Source organism: Thunnus thynnus, chromosome 7 (assembly GCF_963924715.1).
Source record: "Thunnus thynnus chromosome 7, fThuThy2.1, whole genome shotgun sequence".
Classification (NCBI taxonomy): domain Eukaryota; kingdom Metazoa; phylum Chordata; class Actinopteri; order Scombriformes; family Scombridae; genus Thunnus; species Thunnus thynnus.
This window is the reverse complement of record NC_089523.1, coordinates 33,582,162-33,606,707: the sequence shown is the minus strand read 5'-3', so window position 1 is coordinate 33,606,707 and position 24,546 is coordinate 33,582,162. Positions and strand designations below refer to the sequence as shown.

The 24,546-nt window shown below is 38.3% G+C and overlaps 2 protein-coding genes across 2 annotated transcripts; both read right to left on the bottom strand.

Moving 5' to 3' along the window:
- Window positions 1-9,886: 9,886 nt before the first annotated feature.
- LOC137186807 (P2Y purinoceptor 13-like) lies at window positions 9,887-12,412 on the bottom strand. Its single transcript, XM_067595842.1, has 3 exons — window positions 12,269-12,412; window positions 11,896-12,155; window positions 9,887-11,203 (listed from the first exon to the last, which is right to left on the bottom strand). The coding sequence occupies exons 1-3, from the start codon at window positions 12,401-12,403 to the stop codon at window positions 10,537-10,539; spliced, it is 1,062 nt and encodes a 353-aa protein (XP_067451943.1). The 5' UTR covers window positions 12,404-12,412; the 3' UTR covers window positions 9,887-10,536.
- Window positions 12,413-21,715: 9,303 nt separating this feature from the next.
- LOC137186654 (P2Y purinoceptor 14-like) lies at window positions 21,716-24,243 on the bottom strand. The gene is made up of 3 exons (XM_067595727.1): window positions 24,109-24,243; window positions 23,736-23,995; window positions 21,716-23,047 (listed from the first exon to the last, which is right to left on the bottom strand). Exons 1-3 carry the CDS (start codon window positions 24,241-24,243, stop codon window positions 22,381-22,383), a joined length of 1,062 nt encoding a protein of 353 aa, XP_067451828.1. The 3' UTR covers window positions 21,716-22,380.
- Between the last annotated feature and the right edge of the window lie 303 nt (window positions 24,244-24,546).

The following is a 24,546-nucleotide window of genomic DNA, read 5'->3' as shown; positions in this document are numbered from 1 at the left end:
AAAGGAAACTTATAAACAACATTAATTTTAATTTAAAATGAAATGAATAGGACATTAACAAACAATACAAACTGCAGTTATCATTACCATAAACATTTATGTTATTTACTATAAAAACAAACAAACTGTCATTTAAACACACATGTGATGAACTAATGAACAGAAAAAAGGAAAAATGTGGGGAAATGATTAAATATATAAAAATAAATGATGCATTCAGCTCATTAATCAGGACACTCTGTTTTCTCCTATATGATGGTAAATTTGATGCTTTTAATGATGAAACTTGCTGTTACTGTGACACACACACACACACATCAATGTCCTGGAGACTAACCTCACTTTAAAACTAAATCTTTACTGTAAATTTAATGATTTACGTCATGTGAACTCTTTTGGAGGCGAGTCCCCACAACGTAGTAATACAAGTAAACACATGAAGAATCTGGACGTGTGGATTTAGAAAGAAGCTCCTCATCTCTGCTGGAGGCTAACAGCTCCAGGCTACATTAGCATCTACTAGCGTATACACACACCTCAATCTACAATTGCATTGTGGGTAATGTAGGCGCTGCGTTTTGACAAGGAAGAGGAATGAGTAAAATAAAAACAATGATATTTCTGGTTCTGCGGCATTGATTTCCATCCTTTTTATTAAAAAAAACTATCTATTGTGAGTCTGACTGTGTTATAGGAGTGAAATAAATTGAATGCAAACCTGAATCGATTCACAAATCTCACAAATGTATTTTTGTAATAACTTTAGTTAATAATAATAATTGAGGGAACAAATAGACGGTGTACAGTGCAACATATACTAGAGTTTTCTTGTAGTTTATCGTCAAAAAAGACAAACGTTTGGTCACATTTTGGATGTGTTAATAATAAATACTATAATAAGTTAATAATGATGTTTACAGACAGTATTTAGTGAATCTCATCACCCAGAGACTCACATTAATCCAGCACAAATACTACAGCACTTTACTAAACTTCAACCTGTGATGAAGAGAAGTTTCATGTCCTGCAGTCTTCCTCATCTTCTTCTCTTTTCTGCTAGAAACTGGATTATCTGTCTGCAGCAAGTTTCAAGTGTCTGATGTAGAAATTAAGTGAAAACAACGGCTGTCTGGAGGGAAGGAAATCAATCTAAAAACTGATTGGTAATGAGCAAAGTGTTGATTGTTTGTAGCTAATATATAAAAACATGTAAAACCTGCTGATTGACGACCTATTTATTTGTGCACCTGTGCAGGTAGCAAGTGTAGACGGTCATCTTGTGTTTCATGTTGGCTGCAGTTGAGTTTTGAGATTAAACCTAAAAACCTGCACGTCGTCTGTAAAGCTCAGGGGGCGGGACTTGGCCCGCAGCACGCCGCTGTCCGTCAAACTCTGTCTGGGACTCTTTAAATCCAAAATCAGCCGCCGCCGCCTCACGTCAACCTGCCGCCTTCATCTCCTGCCAGGAGCCGCCAACCGCCCGCTGACACACTAATTACAGCTTCATGTTTGCTTTTAACCTCGGTGATGTTTCAGCTGTTACCTTTTTAAGCTGTCAGACCTTAACGTAAACAGATACTGCATGTCAGAGTCAGATTATCAGAAATACTTAGTGTTTCTTTGAAGGATGGACACTAATGTCAGATTATCACTGAGATAACTTTATTTTTAAAGTGTCTTCTGTTCAAACAGATAAGTGCTGCAGTCGTGTTTAGAAGCACAGAGAGTTTAAATGTCACACTGACAGATTTGTAAAGTGTAACTGTTGACAAACTGAGTCAGTTTGTCCGTTTGAGAGACAGACAGCAGATTCGTTCAATGTGAAACTGACAGTCAGATGTTTGTTCGTGTTTTTTATTTCCAAAATCTGACCTCATGGTCCAAACATCATGATCACAGTCCAGTTCTTTAAAAGGGTTTTTTAAATGTCCTCTCTGCACTGTAAAAAAAAAAAACAGTAAAAAGTCTGGCAGCAAAAGTTGCCAAACACTTACCGTCAAATAACAGTAAAAAACCTTTAGTTATTCTACAGAGATTTATTTTAAAAATACAGATATTTACTTTGGACATTGTCTGCATTTTTACAGTCCAACCATTATAAAATAAAGAGAAAATCTCATTGTAAAACATCACTAGAATGTTAAATAAATGTATAAATCTGCACAAAAAATGAAAAAGATTGCAGAACTACCTTAAAATTACCTAATTTAAATGAAGACTCTTGTTTTCATACAGTAATCTTTGGTAAATTCATAGGATTATCCAATCCATCCACAAGAACTCCCCATCAAAGTACAGATTTATTGATGTAAAACACAGAAAAATTATGTAAAATTACATTTAAATTACCCTCCTTTAACACTCATTAATGGTATCTTGAGAGCTTTAAGCTTTTATTTTACGTGATTATCCAATCTATTTACAGTAGATCCCTGGTAAATGTTGGTTTTATACTGTACAAAAAAATAACATCATGTGATGATAGTTTACAAAAACATAATTTTAATAATCGTTACTCTATATAAACATTATTTGACAGTAATTGCAAGCAGCTCTCCAATATATTTACAGGTTTTTCCCATAAATGTATGGGGTTTACTTTGTATAAACATTATTTGATAGTATTTAAAAGCAACTATCAAATATATCTACATACATTTCCCCATTAATGTATGAGGTTAACTTTATATAAACATTATTTAACAGTAATTACAAACAGCTCTCAAATATATTTTCAGGCTTTTCCCATTCATGTATAGGGTTTACTTTATATAAACATTATGTGACAGTAATTGCAAGCAACTCCCCAATATATCTACAGACATTTCACATTAATATATAGAGTTCTGAATGTACAAAAACCAGAAGGTCTATGTAAAAGTACCTTTATATCAACTTTGACACTGAATAAATATATATTTCTCTACTGACATTTTACAATATTGTGCAATCCATTCAATACAGTTCCCCATTTGAGATGTATGAGATTTCAAAATGTTTAATAACCAGAATATATCATAAAATTACCTTTTACTGCTTGCTTTACAAAGTAATTCTGTAGACATCGCCCAAGCCTAGTATACAGGTACATTTTATGTTTCAGATATGAAAGTTTACTATAGAATAAAGCTTATTTGGGTATTAAACTTACTACAAAATTAGTTTCACATTCATTGTATATGAAGCAGCTCCAGACTTTATTCTGGATGGCATCACAAATTTATTTGAGTCTTACGTCTCTGGTTTGTGGCTTTGGGAGAAAGTATTTCATGTTCACAAATATCAGAAGTGGGAGTAAGTTACACATGTGCAAGTCACAAGCAAATCTCAAGTCTTAACCTTAAAGGCTCAAGCAAGTCTTAAATCACTGTGACTCTAACTGTAACTTAGACTCAAGTAAGCCAAGTCAAGTCAATGCTAAACGTCAAGCGAGAAAAGTCAGTTAAGTCACAAGTCAGTCACCATGAAAGAAGCACTTAAAACACGAGAGAAAAGGGTACAATGGCAAGCCATGTCATGAGATGCAGTGTTGGAAAAAAATAGACTTGAAGCTTAAACGAACAGAGCAGCAGAAAAGCAGGTCCATCTCCCGTGCAGCATATGCGCTACGGCTGTCACTTTGAATGAATTCACAGTGCTATGGAATTCGTTCAAATTATATAAAACATTAGCATTATGTAATTTATAGGCAAAAAATAGGAAGTTGGGCGAGGTTGTGTAGCTGCTGGTGCTCTGATTCTTTAGCCTCGCTTGGGTGAGAAGCTAACAGGTGACTCCATTTGTTGCTGTGGTAACGTTACTGTAAAGTAGTTGCTTCATACGAAGTCGGCAAACAGCCTTATCTTTATCAATAATTTTGCCATTGATAGAGTAAAATCCAAAATGCTTACACACATTGCTTCTGAGGTGCGTTAGTGTTGACATGATCCGAGTTTCCTCCAGTTTTCATCGCGCTCTCTCTACCTAGCCCTACGTCATGCAATAGCTCCAGCGTGACAGTGCGGTTTAGCCACTGATCTATATAATGAGTGAGCTAGTGCACACACCTGGTAAAGAGATATTAGGCCTTTCTTCACACCAACACTAACTTAGTCAGTAGACAGCGGGTTACTGGTAACGTATTTACTAGCAGTAAATAGGAGCAGCTGGGCAGTCTGATGTTTCTTTAATAAATAATATTAGTAACTTATCAAGCTAACTGGCTAAACTTATTAACACTAGCATACTAGCTGTCACTTAAAGTCTTCCTCAGGTCATAACTTGCCACAGCCTTTTATTTAATGTTTGCAGGACAAATGAGTGTGTATTGCGGAATGTTTCACAGCACTGAGGGAGTGACATCACCAGGAGCAGTTGGAGAGGAGGATTTTAGAGTACGCTTCTTGTGAAATCTCCTCATAAATCCCATGACTTTGGCAAAATCTTACATTCATCATACTTTAGTAGGAAATTTCATGGTGAATCCATTAATTCAGGTTTGAAAGTGGTCAGACTTATAGTTTAGACACGAGAAGCCTCTGTTTGACACAATGGTGATGTGGCACTGCAACTTTCATGGCTTATAAAATCCAAACCGTTCGAGTTTTTATCTACTTTTTTCAGCATAGTGTCATAAGTCATGTATTAAAGTTTGAAGCCAATAACATTAACGCCCTCGGAGGAGATAACGTTTGTTTGGGAGCTAAAATTGAGAAAAAGTCTCATTTTGAAAGGCTAATTGTGGACTTCCTGTTGGATTTAGGTCAGGGGTGTCGGCATATGATTTGTAGGTCTTGATGAGACAAATAACTTGGTTTTGGTTTGATCTCTCTATGACATTCCTATGGGCCATGGTGGCCATTTTAATTACATAGGTGGCGCTAGAGAGCACATTTTGGCACTTTTGGGGTTAATTTTTACATTTTATCAAATATTTCACCAGACCTGATGTGCGTGCCAAATTTGGTGAGTTTTTGATGTTTAGGGGGTCAAATTTAGGTCTGATGTTCCATAACAATAAAGAAACAAACAAACAAACAAACAAACACACGAAATACAATAGTGCCCTAAATAGTAGAAGCACAAAGAACTGAAGATGAGATATTTACAGCACTCACCTGTCTGTCTGTCAGTGGAGATCTCCGATAGAAATTATTTGCTTTAATGCCTCCTTCTGTGCAGCGTTCACAGGACAGGAAGATTATGTGAATGTGAATCTGTGGTTACTGCATAATGGCTCAGAAAACACACACACTGCTGTTCAGATGCTATTTCATTTCCTGTTTTTTGTTCATTGCTTGTTGGAAGACCACAAAAGAAATAGAGTAAGGTTTTACTGGGGCTGTTGCTGTGTCACTAAGCATCAAATTAGCTCGGCTGTGGTCAGTGGTGGAGTAAGAATAAAAATCAGCTGGGTCTTTAGACTCAGACTGGCCCACCAAAATCCACCTGCAGACACATACGACCTATAACACTAGAATCATGTCATAAACAGAGATCCATTTAAATGCACAATATGTAATTTCAGGTGCTAGGGGTCTCAATCAAAACAATAACAAAAGACAGAGTTTGATGATGGTGTGAAGTAGTGTGGGATCATGGGAGTTGTTGTCTTCATTGTTAAACAACCAGTTTCTTCAGGTTAGGATTACTCCAGTGTTCATGGTTGAGGATGTTTTTACCAGGAGCCAAATTATCCGCAGAGGTCTCCTCCTCTCCAAAACAAACAGACCCACTGATTAAAACAGGTAAAAATACTGAATAAAGATATTTCACGTTAAAAATCAGTGTTTCTCTGACATTGTTCGACGAGCACCGAACTTTGTGGAGGGGCTTCTAGCCGGGCTGCTGCTAACATTTGTTTAGCTTGTTTTTCTGATGAGTTAAGATCCAGACGTTTGATGACTAAAATCCTTCATCCAGTTAAAAGATGTAGTTAAAGATGACCAAAATCTAAACGGTTTACCACCTCTCTGTAGACCAGTGCCTGTGGTTTCTGCACTACTGAACTCTCAAATGTGCATTCTTCTTTTCTTGCATTGACATTCTCAGTCACCTTCTGTTTGTCCTTGCATATCACACTAATGCACCAGCATCAAATGTAAACTGTCAACCACAGTTTCCTCCCTTATTTCCTGATGTCATTCCCTTAGATCTAAATGCAGATGTCACTTTATTCACTGTTCTTATTGAAACTGTTGAAATTGTGACTGAAGCTCTTGCCATCTGTGCCTCAACAATGAACCCTCTTTCAAAGTCACTTAGATCTTTTCCTCTCGCCATCTTGATACAAAATCAGAATCAGCTGGGCCTGCTCAACATTTGTGCACAAGCTACAGAGCATGATTGGATGTTAACTGCTTGATTGTACCACGCAGCGCACCTGCATTTGTTTCTCCACTCATTTATTCAGGTTTTTCCTTTAATTTGTATTTTAAAGATGTTCAGACACATTCATATCTTTGTCAGCGTACAAAAGTTAATAAGTCTTTATTTTAGTGGAACACTGGTCTCTCTCAGGGTCAAACTACCACATTACTTTATTTGGCTGCCTACCTGTGCATCAAGAGCACCTATTTTGTTTCACATCACTGTCAGATCCAAGATCTCCGTTGGTTTTTTATCAGTATGGTGCTAATTATTATCTAATTAGTCTAAATGTAGTTATTAGCCATGATTAGTCCAGTCAGAGTGGAAGTTAAATTGATTATAGGTGGGTTTGTCATCTATGAATCAGTGTTGGTGCAGCACCGTGTGACACCAGCAGAGGGTGGTGTGACTCTTATATTTAAATGTGTCCTGATATACTTGTACTTTACTTGAGTATTTCCATGTGGTGCTACTTTCTACATTTCAGAGGGAAATATTGTACTTTCTACTCCACTACATTTATTTGACAGCTTTAGTTACTTTTCAGATGAAGATTTGACACAATGGATAATATAACAAGCTTTTAAAATACAACACATTGTTAAAGATGAAACCAGTGGTTTCCAACCTTTCCAACCAGTTATGGTATGTTCTAGTCCCCCCTTTGGAAGGATGAGCACGGATGAATGCGTCATGCATCGGTGGCTGAGAAAAACACTGGGCAGAATATCTTCAAGAGGATAAACTACATGTCTCTTCGGTGTCTGTTTCAGAGAGATGGGAAGTCAGGTAGCTGTTAGCTCTGTCTCTCAGTTGAGGTTGAGAAGCTGACTTCATTCTCAAGATTATTGTACTTTCTACTCCACTACATTTATTTGACAGCTTTAGTTACTTTTCAGATGAAGATTTGGCACAATGGATAATATAACAAGCTTTTAAAATACAACACATTGTTAAAGATGAAACCAGTGGTTTCCAACCTTTTTGGCTTTTGACGTCTTACAAAAAGCAGTGTGTAGTCGGGGTCACATTTCACATGTCTATGAGTTGTTAACAGCTCCACCAAATAGTGATTTTTCCCTCTAAACTTCTCACATGCTTTCATTTCAATAAATGTTCAAATGATCCAATATTTCAGCAAAAATCAAAGATTAGAGAAAAAGTCCAAAAACTGAAAACAGATTTGTGTATCAGAACTTTGTTTTTTCTTCTTTCCTCTCCCATTAATCATCTCACCACCCCTCAGATTTATCTGCTGACCCTTTGGAGGGGCCCGACCCCTAGGTTGGGAACCACTGGACTAAACTAGCTAACTGTATATAAAGTAGTGTAAACTAGCTCCACCTCCAGCAGCTACAACAGTAACATGCTGCTCTAACACTGATGCTTCACTATTAATAATCTAATGATGTCATATATAATAATATATCAGTCAGAGGGACCAAACCACTACTTTTACTGCAATACTTTAACTACATCAAGCTCATAATACTTATGTACTTTTACTGCAATACTTTAACTACATCAAGCTCATAATACTTATGTACTTTTACTGCAATACTTTAACTACATCAAGCTCATAATACTTATGTACTTTTACTGCAATACTTTAACTACATCAAGCTCATAATACTTATGTACTTTTACTGCAATACTTTAACTACATCTTTGTGTAGATTGATCAGTGTTGATTATTTCTTATTTTAAAAGTGTTTCCTCTTCAAATGCACACATTTATGGATCCAGTTTGCTCTAAATTTGGTTCATGACTGAGAGAGTTATTTGGTATTTTAACACGTTGCTAAAGTGTGAAGTTGTCACCTATGATCTAGACATTTTGTTCTTCCTGCTTGATGAAGAAATGAAACTCTGAAGGCTAAATTTGGACAGTAAAATTGGTTCATGTTCACCAGAACAGGAGAGGAAACAGACCGGACATATTTAATCTTACTGATGACATCATTATACAGCTCAAAGGGTGAGACGGCGATGCTTTTATTGAGCCAAAATAGCACAAGATTCAGATCAACAACAAACTTGAAGAACTGTGAGGATCAGACAAACTTTACTGATAACAGATTAAAACACTGCAGCTACTGATTATTTATGTTTACCATCTGATGCTTTTTGGCCTCTTTTACTTCCTGTTCTTAAACATTTCCTGTCTGGTTCAGTCTCAGCTGTTTTCTAATAAACCCACAGTGCGCCTGTACTCTACCTGCCCAGAAAACTGATGCGTTTGTTGTCATAATTCATAGTAAATGACTTCAATTCAGAACATGAGCTGAGGTATGTAAAAAATGACTCTAGATGCATCTTGGACCCTTTAAACAAACAAAACACATCATCCAAATACCTCTTCTATAAGAATATATTCTCCTTGAAGCCATGATTAGAATAAACAAACTTCTCTTCAAATGAGCCCAAATACAAGTTAGAGAATGAGGGTTAATGGTCAATTGATAAGAAAAAACTGTCTTTCTATCTTTATCCCAAGCAATCAGAAATGAAGGAAAATTCAATGACGTGCTCTCTAGAGAGATCAAAGAAATGGAAATGAAAAAATTCAACAGAGACAAGAAGGATGCGAGTGAGGGCAACATCTATTACTGGAGGAACCCTGAACAGAGCCCCAGAAGACGGCCTGCAGGACATAAAAAAACTGACCAGCTGAACAGCCTCAAATTCCAGTTTTTTATCCAAACAAGCCATAGACGAACCAGGCATGACAGTCAGAAGAAGGAGTCAAGACAGAGGAAAAGCTATACATGACGCGGGAAGAAGAGAAAGACCCTGGACCTGCTCTGATCATCCCTTACTGTTAAAAAAAATTCTCACTTTTAGTCAGTTTTGCTGATTAAAGCGAATTTGCCAAAAATTGATCATTTTGACAGGAACATGAATGAAATGACAAATGACACAACAATTTTTAACAAAGTGGATACAAAAAAATCTGTCCTAAATGATGCTGCCACTATAATAAAAGACAGATCTAGGTCTGATCTTTTAAAATAAACCTACAGTGAAATCAAATGACTGTATAATATTTAGAGCAGAGTATTCTGAGAGTGCAGAACAGATAAAGGGAATAATAACAAAACACTGGCATATACTTGAATCTGATTTTCAACTCAATGGTGCATTCAAAGAACGACCTCTCATGGTATATAAAAGAGGTAAAAACCTGGTACATTCATATTTACCTCCTCTTCAATCACTACCAGCACGAGCTACTTTAACACCGACTGTATCCCTGAAGCCAACCGTCACTATGGTCGTTGTAGTCAGTTTAATTATACTTACCGTTGTAACAGTTTTAAACATCCTCACACAGGTAAAGAGATCCCTATTAAAAAAGTTTTTTATGTCACACTAAATCAGTCATTTATCTCATCACTAGGCCTTGTGTCGTATGTTGGAAAGATGAGTAAAGCACTGAAAACTCATATTGCTGAACATAGAAGCACTATTAGATGCAAAAACATGAATTATCCAATTTAATCATCATATTTCCTCTCTAGAATATATTTGCATTGAGAAAGTATTACTCCCTCCAAGGTACCTTGGATGTTTTACTTTCCAGGAGGGAACACTGTTGGATCCACCGTCTGAGAACCCTGTCACCTCATGGAGTAAATATAGATTATGACTTGAAGTGTTTTCTGTAATGTTCCTCTATTTAGTAGATATTTAGAATAAGTTGTTTATGATGTTTATTCACAGCTGAGGTTGAACTTTTTCTGTATATCTATTAGAAATCTATTCAACATGAATGTATTTTTTAACATATTTGAATGTGCTTAACTAAAGGGAATGTAAAATTTGAATCTCTATATGTGGTATGAAACATATTGGTTTTTGTCAGTTTATTTGAAGAGAATTGATTGGCTGTAGTTCCTGTCACTGTTTGTTAAAAGTTTTGATCTTCTGAAGGCCTTTTGATTGTTTTTCTCCCCCTAATGGTGGAACATGATTATCTAATCACCATCAGCTGTGTTACTAGGGTGTGGCCTATATAACATACCCGTGCCTGTGTCCTAATATGATTGTTGAATTTGAAGAAGACCTGAGGGCCGAAACATCATTCGAATAGGAGAGAAATACAAATGGAGCCAGAGTGTGTGTGCAACACTTTTTTCCTGCTCTCAAGAAGAAAACTATAGAAAATCACCAGAATGATCCTTTAAGTTACAGCCCATCGGTTTGTCTTGTTAAAGTGCTGAGCGATGCCTCACTGTTTGTGGCTCTCGGCTGCCCTTCACTGCACCTCCTTGCCTTCTTGCTATGTGGACGGCTCAGCTGAGCCCCGAACGCCTCACAAAAGATGAAGTAGATTAGTGGATCCAGGCAGATGTTGAGAGCTGACAACAGGACGGTCGTCTCCTTCACATAGTACAACACTTGGCTCAAAGCGCACCGCTTACTCAGGAAGGTGTAGGGAAGGCGAACCAGGTGGTACGGCACAAAACAAATGCAGAAGACGCTGACCAGCACCAACATTTTCTTGCGTGACTTCATGAGCTTCTTGCAGCTGGAGGATGCCGGCTGCCTCTGCTGTGCTAGCAACACACTGCGGGAGGCGCTGTAGTAGAAGAAGACCATGGAGACGAAGACGAACAGGAAGATGGCTGTGGAGAAGGTGTTTATGATTTTGTAGAACACAATGACCTGGGTGCTTCGCAAGGCGTCACAGGTGTCAGGGACATTGGTCAGAGTTTCCTGTGTGAGTAGTGACAAGGTGATGTAGGTGATCACTATGGCCAGCAGGAAAACCCAGGTTACCATGGAGATGATGCGGGCAGCCTGCACTGTCTGAAGGATGTGATTTCCTAAAGGATGGATGATCTTCAGATACCTGGAGAGAAGAGAGGCAGGCGTCAGCAGATTATTTCACTGATTAACAGTGATACAAATCATCAAATCACAGATTTCATGAGGAATGAAGATTCTAATATTAGTTCTAGAGGAGAGGACCAGCTCTTTACTCCTGCAATGATACGAGGACATGGAGAAAGCTCATGACCATTTCAGCTTGCAGGAGTTCCAATGTGCTTGTATTCTATGTCTGTGCATATGGGAAGATAAACTCACTTGAACTTGTATATTGTAAAATGTAACTTGTTTCAAATTAAGAATATGAGTGAAAGGGCTGCATTCATAGTTTAGGTTAAGTTAACAAATACAAATAGCTCTTCTAACGCAAACAAAAGTTATCTTGACTAAATTTTGCATGTTGTATAAACCCCTGGTCTTCATTCAGTGGATTCAGATCTGTTCATTTATTGAACTGCACAGGTTGTTGTTTGAAATTGTAAATGTAATTCAGATGAAATTCAGTTTTCATCTGTATTTTCTGAGTTTGAAGTCAGTTTTTTATTTGACTGTAAGAACTTACAGCTGTAGTTACTGCTGTTGCTCTGTAGAGTCAGTATAAAGATAATGTGCAGGAATATAAAAACAGACAATTAAGCAATAAAACATTTATAAAAAGTATTAACTGTACTGATAAACTGCATGGTGTGTTGGAGTCTAGGGTGGGGGATCTACCTGTTAGCAGCGATGTAGCCCATGAACAGGATGCTGGCGTACATGTTGAGGTAAAAGGTGGAGACTCCAAAGTTGCAGTAGATCACGTGGAAGGTGATGGAGCTGTTGGTGTAGTTGATGATGCGGAAGGGGAGGTCAAGGCAGAGCAGGAAGTCGGAGACTGCCAGGTTCTTCAGGTAGACCATCAGGATGCTGGATACCTGCTGCTGAGCTGAGCAGAAGTAAACCTTCATGGTGAAGCTGTTGAGGACCAAACCCACCTGGAGAGGAAACAGGAGGAACTCAGGACAGGTTTTTAAGAGATTAACATGTGTGCTGATTAGCATACGGAGGATGAGGAAATGTGACTGTAATCTGAATATTAGACACTCACCAGAAACACCAGACTGTAGACCGGCATGAAGAAGAGGTGGGCTGATGTGTCGACCTGATCACAGTGAGTCATATTATCATCATTGTTGGTCTGGTTGGTGACTGAGGTCACTCGCTCTGTTACCAGCTCATCCATGTTTGTGGAGGTTCTAAGAAGGGTGAACACAATTATATCATCTTTGTAGTGTTAAATATAGTTTGACACATTAACTATGTATCCTACTGAACCATCAGCTGACTTTATCATTACACATGTAAGACAGGAAGAAGCCTTGTGGATTTAATCTAAAGTGAGTCCAGGTGCCCTTTGTTAAGCATGTCTTTCAGCAGTCAGGTGTCCATATGAACAGTGAAAGAGGTTTTCCTCGCTGTAATCATTCCTCCTGTTCATACTGGATATTAAAAGATCCTTCAAATGTGCTTTCAATGTAAGTGATGGAGGCCAAAATCCACAGTGTGTCCACACAGTCATTTAAAAGTTGATGTGAAGCTTATATGAGGCTTCAGCAGTCTGAGTTAGTCATATCAAGTGGATATCTGCTGTAAGTGCTGTTGCATAAATGCACCATGTTCATGATGCATAAGTGATAATTGATTCATATTTGATTCCATTATTTAATACAATAAATAAATAAACAATTTATTTTTTTTTAAAAAATTGATGTAAAGTTAAAATTTAAATCTGATGTGATTAAACAGATTTGTCTTGTACAGTATAGGAATATACTGATGTATAACAGGTAGCAAATGAACATAGATGACTGAAAGGGTTGTAACCACTAGTGCTGTAGCGGAGTGAGTGGTGGGCAGACGGGTGGCTGCCCCAGGTCCAGTTACAAAGGGGCCCACCTTGGGCCCAGTCTGCCTGCCTGAACATGCATTTTGTTGTTTAGTTGAATATTAATATTACATTATTAATATTATATAATAATATTATATTAATAAGTCTGTTTGTGTGTCTTGATCATGACAAAAAATAAAAAGTCCTCAGAAGACTCAGAGTCTGTCTTCCACAGAGTAGAGACGAGCCCCCACCTCAGCCAAGGGGTTCTCGTCTTGTGTCTGGACAGAAAGTGTGTCAGACACATTTTCCACGTGCACATCTCATGCAAAAGATATGTTGCATGTGTTGCGTGTGACTTGTATGTGAACAATTCACCTGACATGCAGTATGATATGTGCATTGTTTCTTTTTGATAAGAACATAAATATGCTGTCTAAATGCCATCCTAGAGTTTTCTAATTGGATGTAATGTGGTTTGTTGTATTACACCACTATGAAACACTCTGAATTTGTTAACTGTTTTGATAAAATGAATGTGTGAATGAATGACTGAATGAATGTTATCCTACTGTATACCTTATTTCCTTTAATGACCTGTCTGACTGGCTTCTGACCACACCACTGCCAAGTGTTTAGTTTCAGACTTAATTTAGCTAAACTTGATAAATGTGTGGGGTCAAGAAAGTATAAAACAGAAAAAAGAGCAATTTTTGTGAATTTTTTCAGATTTTTCTCTAACTGCTCTTTTTTTGGGAAATGCCTGTTCAGGGCTCAATAAAGTTACAAACATCTATAATTAGTCTTTATTAACTTAAATTTTGGTTATGAAGAAATGAGTCAGAATGTCAGATGAATGTTGTTGGGACTGGTAGGAGTGCGTTTGGTTATTAGTAATAATTCATAATTATCATATATTATTATGAATTATGAAATCATGAAATTATTAATATTAATTAATAATACAGGACACCAACTGTGAGCCTCACAACAACCTACACACAACAGAACATTACATACACTTACAATGTCAATTAGAAATTAATAATGTAAACTTGTCAAATTAAAAGCAAGACTACTTGCGCTAATGAGAAGACCCTAGATGACGTTTAGATTCAGAGGTTGCAGAGCTGATTGGTCTTTAGTTGATGTTTTACTTTGGCCTTGAATATATTGATGGAAGCTCTTCATATCATCAGGTAGGACGTTCCACTGAGTTGTGGCTTCCACAGAGAACGCTGACTGCCCAAATGCAGTGCGATGAAATGGTCTGGTACAATCTTGTATAGAGGATATTCTGGAGGATTTAATAGAACTTACTGAGTGAGTGTACACAAAGTCACTTAGTGGAGGAGGGGCCAACCATTTAAAATTTTATAAACAGTATCCTACAGTGATGGAAATGCATTGGCTTTTTGTCCAGAGTTTTAGAGTTTGTTTGTATAAGGACTAAAGAGGTTTTATGGCTGTTTCTCTATGTGATGCAACATGTGATGCAATAAGACATATGGGAAAGAATCATAGCATGCATAAATATCTTGGCTGCATCCAAAGAGAGACACTTTCTAAAATGTCTAAAATGTGCTAAGTTGTACTTCATGGTTTTAACCGTTTTTTTTTTAACATGTTTCTTAAAGTTCAAATTTGGATCCAGTGTCACACCAAGATATTTAAAATCAGTAACTATTTCAATCTTTTCACCTTTGTACTATGGTTTTAAAGAAAAACATAACTTTTGTCTTGTTTACATTTAGACTCAGACATGATTGATCAAGCCAATGTGTGATCCTTTCCAATGCAATTGTAAGCTTAGCAGCAGCTAACTCAGTTGTTTTTGCATGTGTGTACACAACGGTGTCATCTGCATACATTTGTAGTTCTACATCATGACACTGTTGAGGGAGATCATTAATATATAAGCTAAATAATAGGGGACCTAACACTGATCCTTGTGGAACACCCATCATGCACCTCATGGAAGTGACCACTGTGTCTTGGTTAGACAATAGCAAGATGGTGCCACCTGGTGGTCGGCATCTTGCACTCACCCAAGAGAGTTTCCGGTTTAACACCTAGGTGTACACAGAGCAGTGCATGGTGGGATATGGAGTCCGAAACTGACTCATTTTGTTTGACTGTTTCTTGTTGTCAGGCTTTGTGGGTTGCATGCATGCCTGCCTTTGTTTTATGCACATGGAGTATAAAGCCCAACAATGTGTTGTTAAACTCCTTGCTTACGGCATCTTGGCACCTTGTCTGTGTCACTGCCTATGGTGTTGTAGACTGTCTACTTTGTATTTGAATAGGCCTTATAGTGATGTAGACCACTATGTCTATTTTATATTTGAATAGGCCTTATACAGTACAGTATTGTAGACCACTGTCTCCATTTTATGTTTGTTACTCCTGAGTAAGAAAGACAGGCTTTCAAAATACTCTCAAGGACTCGAGAAGCAACCGATGAGTTCTCACGGCATGACTAAGGTGTGGATGCATCAGAGAAACAAGACGTGCCCCAGCAATAAATACCCATTTCAAAGAACTGACCTGTGTCTGTGCCGTCATGAAGAGAGCTACATCTGCCACATTTACAGTCTTTTTACCATCAAATTGCCTCTTTTTGTTTCCTTGGACAGTGTTTCCCTGTTGAGCTGCGGTGGAAGTATAGCAGGCACAGTGTTGTACAACACACTTGTACAACTGGTCCATCCTAAATGACTGACTATATCTTCTTAACTTTTATTTTTAATAATTAAAATTAACATTTAAATACACAATAAAGACTTAAAAAAAGTTAACCTTTCTAAAAAAGTGAAAAACATTTATTAGGCTACTATCATGTGTGAAGTCTGGACCAATCACAACAGGCCATTTTACATTGACCCAGGCCAGTTAAGCCTGGGCACGCACATCATGGTAGGGAGGTTGTTCAGCAGCAGATGATGGCCAAAAACACTTTTTTTGAAAAATCGATCCAATATTGTGTTATAAATACTTTAAAGAGTTAGAACAGAGTTGCCAGAATCCTCGACTGCCTATGCCCCATCATCACAGGTGTTTCCACCACCATCTCCGTATGTTAGTGAAAATCAAGCTAACGCTGGCGTGGGCTCCACGTGGGACGTGGGTTCTGTTGGCAGGACAGAAGGGGCTATAACTGAAGGACAAGGCTGCCAGTTTCACCTAGGTGAAAGTCAGTCATGTTCTCAAGGATGTATTTCCATTCCCATCTTTTCTTCATCAATCTCATCCATCGCGACTGCCTCGTTGACTTCAGTAGACCTTTCAGCTATAGATGAACCAGCAACACAGCCCAAACTCAAACAGTACCCCATCTCAGTTTTTGGACATGAGGCCAGGAGCTTCTCCTTATATTGGTATAGGAAGTATGCATTTTTACATTACAGACGTAGCAAGGATACAGTATTTTGTAAAATGTGTCAGCAGTTTGGTGAGATAGGTGGGGAAGAGTAATTTAGACGTCATGGATATAAGGATTAGAGACACATGAACACAGCTTGTTATAAACATGAAACCAGCAGAGCTCATCAGATAGCTGTGGAGAAATACAATAACTACAGAGAAGGCGACAAGTCCAGACATGGCACAATCATTCACAATCAGCTTGTCAACACAGAAGGCCGACAAAGTGAGATAATAGAAAGAAACTGGGAACATATAAAAGTTATAGTTGACATTGCGCTCACATGTGCAAAGCATGAGTTACCTTTATGTGGATACCAGGAAAATTAAGAGGCACAAAACGCCGGCAGTTGGCGGGCTCACAGGGGATAGCAGCTCCAAAGGGGACGGCAAGCAGACGATTGACAAGCCCCCGCAACGAGGAAAGACACACTTGAAAAATTGTGAACTTTCCTTTAACTTAATACTTCTAGATATAACGTTACCAGAATTTTCACAGACATATCTGACCATTATGTTTCTGCTCATATTTGACATAAACAGCCACCTAGATTATTAGCCTTTGACAGAGTGGCTTTGTTAGCCAGGCTAAGATGGTGTCTGTTGTTTGGTCCTCTAATTTGGTACAGATGTAAATATTTCAACAACTACTGGATGGATTGCCATAAAATGCAGCATCTGTATGACTTATACAATATGTTCCTTATGTTAAAAAACACAGTGCGACACTTGTAAGGCCGATAGCTCACTTGGTAAATTGATCTCCGACTGCCTTGACCTGAACACCGGCATTCCACAGGGGTGCATTTTATCTCCCCTCCTGTTCTCCAAATATACAAATGAAGTAAAATGTTCATTTGGACTGGATAAGATCATTGGAAATAAACAATTGCAACTCCAGAACTTATACAACCAGTCCACAACCAAAAAGGCAACCCAAGTCTATAACAATCCCACCCACCCCCTTCACTCATCATTCCAGCTGTTGCCATCTGGCAGGAAACTAAAGGTCCCACTAGCCAGGAAAAATGGATACAAGAAGTCATTTGTGCCCTTTGCTGTAGCCACCCCCCACCCCCACAAACACAAAAACACAGCCCATGGACATGGACTATAGTTAACCTCTTATAAACTCTGTGCAAAGTGTCAAGAGTTGTTTAAAACAGTTTTTATCTGAAGTTGTCTTGGAAAATATATTAAGATTTAGATTTTTTAAAAAAGACTCAAAATTTCAACATAAAATTAAAGCTGCAAGCAACGTTGAATGGGCCTTCGCGCGTTTTTAACAACTTTTTCAGCATAGTGTCATAAGTCATGCATTAAAGTTTGAATCCAATAACATTAACGCCCTCGGAGGAGATAGCGTTTGTTTGGGAGCTAAAATTGAGAAAAAGTCTCATTTTGAAAGGCTAATTGCGGACTTCCTGTTGGATTTAGGTCAGGGGTGTCAGCATATGATTTGTAGGTCTTGATAAGACAAATAACTTGGTTTTGGTTTGATCTCTCTATGACATTCCTACGGGCCGTGGTGGCCATTTTAATTACATAGGTGGCGCTAGAGAGCACATTTTGGCACTTTGGGGATTAATTTTTACATTTTATCAAATATTTCACCAGACCTGATGTGTGTGCCAAATTTGGTGAGTTTTTGAGCATGTTTAGGGGGTCAAATTTAGGTCTGATGTCCCATAATAATAAAGAAACAAACAAACAAACAAACACATGAAATACAATAGTGCCCTAAATAGTAGAAGCACAAAGAACTGAAGATGAGATATTTGCAGCACTCACCTTTCTGTCTGTCAGTGGAGATCTCCGATACAAACTGTTTGCTTTAATGCCTCCTTCTGTGCAGCGTTCACAGGACAGGAAGATTCTGTGAATCTGGATCTGCCGTTACTGCATAATGGCTCAGAAAAGACACACACTGCTGTTCAGATGCTATTTCATTTCCTGTTTTTTGTTCATTGTTTGTTGGAGGACCAAAAAAGAAATAGAGTTAGGTTTTACTGGGGCTATTGCTGTGTCACTAAGCATCAAATTAGCTCGGCTGTGGTCAGTGGTGGAGTAAGAATAAAAATCAGCTGGGTCTTTAGACTCAGACTGGCCCGCCAAAATCCACCTGCAGACACATACGACCTATAACACTAGAATCATGTCATAAACAGAGATCCATTTAAATGCACAATATGTAATTTCAGGTGCTAGGGGTCTCAATCAAAACAATAACAAAAGACAGAGTGTGATGATGGTGTGAAGTAGTGTGGGATCATGGGAGTTGTTGTCTTCATTGTTAAACAACCAGTTTCTTCAGGTTAGGATTACTCCAGTGTTCATGGTTGAGGATGTTTTTACCAGGAGCCAAATTATCCGCAGAGGTCTCCTCCTCTCCAAAACAAACAGACCCGCTAATTAAAACAGGTGAAAACAATGAATAAAGCAGTTTCACGTTAAAAATTTGTGTTTGTCTGACATTGTTCAGCGGGCACCGGACATCTGGTAGGGGCTGCTACCTGAGCTGCTGCTGACGTTTGCTCAGCTTGTTTCTCTGATAACTTAAGATCCAGATGTTCAGCAGGTTTCTACCAGGAGTTGAATTATCCACAGAGGTCTCCTCCTCTCCAACAACAAATGTGCATGGGGATTAAAACAGTAAAAATACTGAATAAAGCTATTTCACGTTAAAAATCAATGTTTCTCTGACGATGTTTGACGAGCACCGAACTTTGTGGAGGGGCTTCTAGCCGGGCTGCTGCTAACATTTGTTTAGCTTGTTTCTCTGATAACTTAAGATCCAGACGTTTGATGACTAAAATCCTTCATTCAGTTAAAAGATGTGGTTAAAAACGACCAAGATCTAAAAGGTTTATCATAAATATGTGGCTTAAAACTGAATAAAAGTCCAATTATAACGGTTTCTGTTGAACAACCACAATACTGATGTATTATCTTGTATGCATATACTCCTTGTTAGACGCCATTGTAGCAAACAGCCACAACACCAATGTGTTATCTTCTATGTGTGTAAGTTATTCTTTGGTAGACACAATCATGGTGGACAAACACAACGCCGACACATGCATTTTGTGCACTATACTCTTTGGTAGAGGGGTATGACGCCATTGACAAATGGCAATTTATTTACAGTTTATTTACAAAATGTGTTTAATACAAATACATGCAAAAGAAAACAATGTGTTTCACATTGAAGTGTCTCACACATGCACTCGTCCACCTGTTGAGAATATGGTGAAGGATGACTCATCTCACCAAACCACTTTTTTCCATCTCTCTGTAGACCAGTGTCTGTGGTTTTTGCACTACTGAACTCTCAAATGTGCATTCTTCTTTTCTTGCATTGACATTCTCAGACACCTTCTGTTTGTCGTTGCATATCACACTAATGCACCAGCATCAAATGTAAACTGTCAACCACAGTTTCCTCCCTTATTTCCTGATGACATACCCTTAGATCTAAATGCAGATGTCACTGTTGCTATTCACTGTTCTTATTGAAACTGTTGAAATTGTGACTGAAGCTCTTGCCATCTGTGCCTCAACAATGAACCCTCTTTCAAAGTCACTTAGATCTTTTCCTCTCGTCATCTTGATACAAAATCAGAATCAGCTGGGCCTGCTCAACATTTGTACACAAGCTACAGAGCATGATTGGATGTTAACTGCTTGATTGTACCACGCAGCGCACCTGCATTTGTTTCTCCACTCATTTATTCAGGTTTTTCCTCTGATTTGTATTTTGTATTTATAAAATGACAATAAATAACAAGTAATGAACAAGAAACAATAAGAATATATTTTTATATTTTTAAAATGTTAACAGATACTGGGACGTTGAGCTAAATGTTTTTTTGATTATGCGTGGGTGTGTGTTTGCATATATAAATATATGGATATGTGTATAGAAATGTGTGTGTTTATGGGTGTGTATAACATGTTATTGAAAAGACAAGTAAAGATGTTCAGACACATTCATATCTTTGTCAGTGTACAAAAGTTAATAAGTCTTTATTTTAGTGGAACACTGGTCACCTATTTTGTTTCACATCACTGTCAGGTCCAAGATCTCCGTTGGTTTTTTTATCAGTTTGGTGCTAATTATTATCTAATTAGTCTAAATGTAGTTATTAGCCATGATTAGTCCAGTCAGAGTGGAAGTTAAATTGATTATAGGTGGGTTTGTCATCTATGAATCAGTGTTGGTGCAGCACCGTGTGACACCAGCAGAGGGTGGTGTGACTCTTATATTTAAATGTGTCCTGATATACTTGTACTTTACTTGAGTATTTCCATGTGATGCTACTTTCTACATTTCAGAGGGAAATATTGTACTTTCTACTCCACTACATTACGGCCTGCAGGACGTAAAAAAACTGACCAGCTGAACAGCCTCAAATTCCAGTTTTTTATCCAAACAAGCCATAGACGAACCAGGCATGACAGTCAGATGAAGACAGAGGAAAAGCTATACATGACGCAGGAAGAAGAGAAAGACCCTGGACCTGCTCTGATCATCCCTTACTTTTAAAAAAAATTCTCCCTTTTAGTCAGTTTTGCTGATTAAAGCGAATTTGCCAAAAATTGATCATTTTGACAGGAACATGAATGAAATGACAAATGACACAACAATTTTTAACAAAGAGGATACAAAAAAATCTGTCCTAAATGATGCAGCCACTATAATAAAAGACAGATCTAGGTCTGATCTTTTAAAATAAACCTACGGTGAAATCAAATGACTGTATAATATTTAGAGCAGAGTATTCTGAGAGTGCAGAACAGATAAAGGGAATAATAACAAAACACTGGCATATACTTGAATCTGATTTTCAACTCAATGGTGCATTTAAAGAACAACCTCTCATGGTATATAAAAGAGGTGAAAACCTGGTACATTCATATTTACCTCCTCTTCAATCACTACCAGCACGAGCTACTTTAACAACGACTGTATCCCTGAAGGCAACCGTCACTGTGGTCATTGTAGTCAGTTTAATTATACTTACCGTTGTAACAGTTTTAAACATCCTCACACAGGTAAAGAGATCCCTATTAAAGAAGTTTTTTATGTCACACTAAATCAGTCATTTATCTCATCACTAGGCCTTGTGTCGTATGTTGGAAAGATGAGTAAAGCACTGAAAACTCATATTGCTGAACATAGAAGCACTATTAGATGCAAAAACATGAATTATCCAATTTAATCATCATATTTCCTCTCTAGAATATATTTGTATTGAGAAAGTATTACTCCCTCCAAGGTACCTTGGATGTTTTACTTTCCAGGAGGGAACACTGTTGGATCCACCGTCTGAGAACCCTGTCACCTCATGGAGTAAATATAGATTATGACTTGAAGTGTTTTCTGTAATGTTCCTCTATTTAGTAGATATTTAGAATAAGTTGTTTATGATGTTTATTCACAGATGAGGTTTAACTTTTTCTGTATATCTATTAGAAATCTAGTCAACATGAATGTATTTTTTAACATATTTGAATGTGCTTAACCAAAGGGAATGTAAAATTTGAATCTCTATATGTGGTATGAAACATATTGGTTTTTGTCAGTTTATTTGAAGAGAATTGATTGGCTGTAGTTCCTGTCACTGTTTGTTAAAAGTTTTGATCTTCTGAAGGCCTTTTGATTGTTTTTCTCCCCCTAATGGTGGAACATGATCATCTAATCACCATCAGCTGTGTTACTAGGGTGTGGCCTATATAACATACCCGTGCCTGTGTCCTAATATGATTGTTGAATTTGAAGAAGACCTGAGGGCCGAAACGTCATTCGAATAAAAGAGAAATACAAATGGAGCCAGAGTGTGTGTGCAACACTTTTTTCCTGCTCTCAAGAAGAAAAATATAGAAAATCACCAGAATGATCCTTTAAGTTACAGCCCATCGGTTTGTCTTGTTGAAGTGCTGAGTGATGCCTCACTGTTTGAGGCTTTCGGCTGCCCTTCACTGCGCCTCCTTGCCTTCTTGCTATGTGGACGGCTCAGCTGAGCCCGGAACGCCTCACAAAAGATGAAGTAGATTAGTGGATCCAGGCAGATGTTGAGAGCTGACAACAGGATGGTCGTCTCCTTCAGGTAGTACAACATCAGGCTCAAAGAGCACCACCTCCTCAGGAAGGTGTAGGGAAGGCGAACCAGGTGGTACGGCACGAAACAAATGCAGAAGACGCTGACCAGCACCAACATTTTCTTGCGTGACTTCATGAGCTTCTTGCAGCTGGAGGATGCCGGCTGCCTCTGCTGTGCCAGCAACACACTGCGGGAGGCGCTGTAGTAGAAGAAGACCAGGGAGACGAAGACGAACAGGAAGACGGCAGCGGAGCAGGTGTGGATGATTTTGAAGAACACATTGACCTGGGCGCTTAGAAAGGCATCACAGGTGTCAGGGACAATGGTCAGAGTTTCCTGTGTGAGTAGTGACAAGGTGACGTAGGTGATCACTATGGCCAGCAGGAAAACCCAGGTTACCGTGGAGATGATGCGGGCAGCCTGCACTGTTTGCAGGATGTGATTTCCTAAAGGATGGATGATCTTCAGATACCTGGAGAGAAGAGAGGCAGGCGTCAGCAGATTATTTCACTGATTAACAGTGATACAAAACATCAAACCACAGATTTCATGAGGAATGAAGATTCTAATATTAGTTCTAGAGGAGAGGACCAGGTCTTTACTCCTGCAATGATAGGAGGACATGGAGAAAGCTCATGACCATTTCAGCTTGCAGGAGTTCCAATGTGCTTGTATTCTATGTCTGTGCATATGGGAAGATAAACTCACTTGAACTTGTATATTGTAAAATGTAACTTGTTTCAAATTAAGAATATGAGTGAAAGGGCTGCATTCATAGTTTAGGTTAAGTTAACAAATGCAAATAGCTCTTCTAACGCAAACAAAAGTTATCTTGACTAAATTTTGCATGTTGTATAAACCCCTGGTCTTCGTTCAGTGGATTCAGATCTGTTAATTTATTGAACTGCACAGGTTGTTGTTTGAAATTGTAAATTTCAGCTTAAATTCAGTTTTCATCTGTATTTTCTGAATTTAAAGTCAGTTTTTTATTTGACTGTAAGAACTTACAACTGTAGTTGCTGCTGTTGCTCTGCAGAGTCAGTATAAAGATAATGTGCAGGAATATAAAAACAGACAATAAAGCAATAAAATATTTATAAAAAGTATTAACTGTGCTGATAAACTGCATGGTGTGTTGGAGTCTAGGGTGGGGGATCTACCTGTTAGCAGCGATGTAGCCCATGAACAGGATGCTGACGTACATGTTGAGGTAAAAGGTTGAGGCTCCAAAGGTGCAGTAGATCACGTGGAAGGTGATGGAGCTGTTGGTGTAGCTGATGATGCGAAAGGGGAGGTAAAGGCAGAGCAGGAAGTCGGAGACTGCCAGGTTCTTCAGGTAGACCATCATGATCCTGGATACCTGCTGCTGAGCTGAGCAGAAGTAAACCTTCATGGTGAAGCTGTTGAGGACCAAACCCACCTGGAGAGGAAACAAGAGGAACTCAGGACAGGTTTTTAAGAGATTAACATGTGTGCTGATTAGCATACGGAGGATGAGGAAATGTGACTGTAATGTGAATATTTGACACTCACCAGAAACACCAGACTGTAGACCGGAATGAAGAAGAGGTGGGCTGATGTGGCGACTGGATCACAGTTAGTATTATTATCATCATTGTTGGTCTGGTTGGGGACTGAGGTCACTCCTTCTCCTACCAGGTCACCCATGTTTGTTGAGGTTCTAAGAAGGATGAACACAATTATATCATCTTTATAGTGTTAAATATAGTTTCACACATTAACTATATATCCTACTGAACCATCAGCTGACTTTATCATTACACATGTAAGACAGGAAGAAGCCTTTTGGATTAAATCTAAAGCAAGTCCAGGTGACCTTATTCAAGCATGTCTTTCAGCAGTCAGGTGTCCATATGAACAGTGAAAGAGGTTTTCCTCGCTGTAATCATTCCTCCTGTTCATACTGGATATTAAAAGATCCCCTTCAAATGTGCTTTCAATGTAAGTGAT